This window comes from Sinocyclocheilus rhinocerous, unplaced genomic scaffold (genome assembly GCF_001515625.1).
Source record: "Sinocyclocheilus rhinocerous isolate Xijiao unplaced genomic scaffold, SAMN03320098_v1.1 scaffold443, whole genome shotgun sequence".
Classification (NCBI taxonomy): domain Eukaryota; kingdom Metazoa; phylum Chordata; class Actinopteri; order Cypriniformes; family Cyprinidae; genus Sinocyclocheilus; species Sinocyclocheilus rhinocerous.
The window spans coordinates 1,203-4,500 of NW_015642822.1; the positions used below are offsets into that span (position 1 = coordinate 1,203).

At 34.6% G+C, this 3,298-nt stretch overlaps 1 protein-coding gene across 1 annotated transcript; it reads left to right on the forward strand.

The window, feature by feature from the left end:
* Positions 1–1,015: 1,015 nt before the first annotated feature.
* Positions 1,016–2,011, forward strand: LOC107756661 (trace amine-associated receptor 4-like). Its single transcript, XM_016573857.1, has one exon. The coding sequence runs from the start codon at positions 1,016–1,018 to the stop codon at positions 2,009–2,011; it is 996 nt and encodes a 331-aa protein (XP_016429343.1).
* The last annotated feature ends 1,287 nt before the right edge of the window (positions 2,012–3,298 follow it).

Here is a 3,298-nt window from a genome sequence, read left to right on the forward strand (position 1 = left end):
TCCGATACTGCATGACGTTCGAAGCTTCAAACGTCATCAATCACGTGGTATTGTCATTTCGATACAAGCATCGGCACAGTGTGTGATACAATAGTGCTTTGAAAACTGCATCGGAGCCATCAATCGTCCCATCACTACTATAGTATTTTACAGTTATGATAGAATATATAATGATTCAATTTACAGTACCTTCATAAATTGAAAAAGCAAAAATACCTGTTGCACATTCTTTGTTCATAATTTTGTAGATATGAAGTAAAATAAATTATGTAGAATTTTATGCAGAAAAACAATCTTGCTCAGACCAAGGCAACTTGAAGCACCTGATATCATAATTACAACTTCCCAATTCGTAAATTCGAACTTCCCAGGAGGACTTGAACGCACCATTAGTCATAGTCTGGAGCCTACAGGCTTGTAGCATCTAAAGGGACATATCGGTGAAAAAAAAAATTGAAATGGGAGGGAAAATAATATTTAAGTGCATTTGTGTTAGCTTGAAAAACTTTTGTGTTCACTTGCAAAATATTGCGTTCCCCCAAGAAACTTTACATTTGCAAACAATTTACAACTTTACCTTTACAAGTACTGAAATATAGATTTTCCTCCCACCTCATTTTTTATTTATTTATTTTTTCAAACGACCTGTTTAAATAAGTAATAACTATTTAAAGTGTAAATTTCTTGCATTCTAGGTTTATTTTTATTTTTATATCTCCTGTGTTCATGTTGTTTTTGTAACTATGGGTACCACTGACAGATGTAGGAGGGTTAACTTGAATCTCAGAGTATAAATGGACAAGCCTGAGCTGCTCTGAGACCATTTAACAAATTATATTGAGTGGGCATGTACTGTATTTATATTAATCTTTCTTTGCATATTTGTCTTTACCATGTCATTATTTATGAAATAATTCTAGGCACAATTTGGTCAATTTTTGAGTGGCTTTTTACATTTACAAAACAAACATTGTGTTTCAGTCTTGCATATCAGTCACTATTTGAAGCACACGTGATGATTGCAAATGAAACTGACATTGAGAATGTGTTTCTCTGCTATCCACTCCGGCCGGACTCCTGTCCCAGAGCTCATCGACTGACCATCCTTAAAGTGGCGATGTATGTTTTCATGGTACTGATGATTCTCACAACAGTTTTTGGGAACCTGCTGGTCATCATCTCCATCTCTCACTTCAAACAGCTTCAGTCTCCAACTCACATGATCGTTCAGTCGCTGGCAGCTTGTGACTGTCTTCTGGGCTCTTTGGTCATGCCGTACAGCATGGTGCGATCTGTTGAAGGCTGCTGGTATCTGGGAGATTTTGTGTGTAAAGTGCATTCTAGTTTGGACATGACTTTCAGCATCTCTTCTAAAATACATCTCGGTTTAATATCTGTCGACAGGTACTGGGCCATTTGTGACCCTCTGAGGTACAAAATGAGGGTCACAAACAACATTGTGACTGTATTTACTACCTTCACGTGGCTTTTTTCATTTCTGTACAGCTTTTCTATTGTGTTTTCAGGGATAAACAAAATTGGCTTGGAGTCGTTCATCATGCAAGTTTACTGTGTGGGAAGTTGTGTTTTGTTTTTTAACAAACAATGGGGTCTTATTTGTTCACTTCTCACATTCTTTCTTCCCGGGACGATCATGAGCTCTCTGTATATGAATATCTTCTATGTTGCACGCAAACACGCAAAGGTTATGTCTGAAAGAGTGACTGGAGGGTTGAAGAGCCAAGGCTCTGCTCAAAGAGAAGGAAAAGCAGCTAAAACTCTGGCCATTGTCATGGGTGTTTTTTATCTCTGCTGGCTGCCTTTTTTTACCGCCACTGCTGTTGATCCTTTCCTCAATTTCGTGACTCCTGGTGATGTTTTTGATGCTTTGGTTTGGTTTGGATACTTTAACTCCACTTGTAATCCATTGATCTATGGTTTCTTCTATCCTCGCTTTCAGAAGGCCTTAACCGTAAACCACTCTGCAACCCTGTTTCATAAACCTGGATGAATGACTTAACAGTGAGAGTTGCTCACCTTTGAGAATTACACTGTCATTAAAAGTGAGAAATTATCATAAGTCCCCTGGGTACTGTTGTTGGCATAACACAAGCATTGCATCATAACTGGTGTGTGTATGTGTACAGTACGATTGAGTGGCATTTATGGAAGATCAAATGTGATCAATTGCTGCTAAATATTAAATTACAATTGGATATCTAATTGTACTCTATATATACAGTAGTACTGTATGGGGCACTTGATAGGTCACAACAGTGACATCAGAGACATGAGACTTAGCTTAAAACTGTTAAACAGCATTTTAAAAAGCCCTTTTCGAATTATTATCATTGTAATTTTCATGACACAAGTTAAGTTGAAAGGTTACACTGTCATTTTTTTTGCTATATTTATTGCTTTTATATTTACATAACAAAATTCAACAACACTAACATGCTATGTTAACACAAACTTATAACAAACACATAATACAATTCACAAACAAATAATCAACCAGAAAAAGTAAATAAATAAAAATATGTGTATATATGTCACATGTTCAGTTTGTTTTGTATATATATATATATATATATATATATATATATATACACACACACAGTATACATATACACATACCAATTTCACAGTTCTATTTTATGCATGTATACACACACAAACATATACAAAATAAAATAAAGTTTAAGGCCTCCTAGTACAAGACAACTTCAACATTTCTTTTATTATAGGTCTTAAAATGTCCCGTCAAATATATCTCCATTATTTTCTCCTCCAAGAAAATCATAAAGGGTTTCCAAGCATCCTCAAAAGCTTTATATCTGCCCTTAATAATATATGTTATTTTCTCCAGTGACATTGTTGCCAACTCCTTTAACCATCTCCCTATACTTGGTGCCTCTACCTTTTTCCAGTGAAGAGCTATGAGATGTTTAGCTTGTAGAGTACACATATAAATAAGAATATGTTCTCTTCTTCTCAATTAGGATATAAATTTAATATATATAAAAAATTTGGTTCAAGGGGAATAGTAACATTAATTATTTTACTTATCAAATTTTGCACTCCCTTCCAGAATTTCAAGATCTCTTCACACTCCCATACACAATGAAAGAATATTTACACTTTTACTGACTGATTTATATATACATTCATATAAATTGTAGCCTAAATCTAAAGTTCATCCCAGTATTATTTGTCATTTACCCATATATCATTATTGTGCATATGCAACATGCACATAATGCCTTATTTTGAAATGTTATTATGAATATCAGTATTT

What these genes read in the sequence shown, in the direction of transcription:
- LOC107756661 (XM_016573857.1), top strand. Translation starts at nt 1,016, where the DNA reads ATGATTGCAAATGAAACTGACATTGAGAATGTGTTTCTCTGCTATCCA.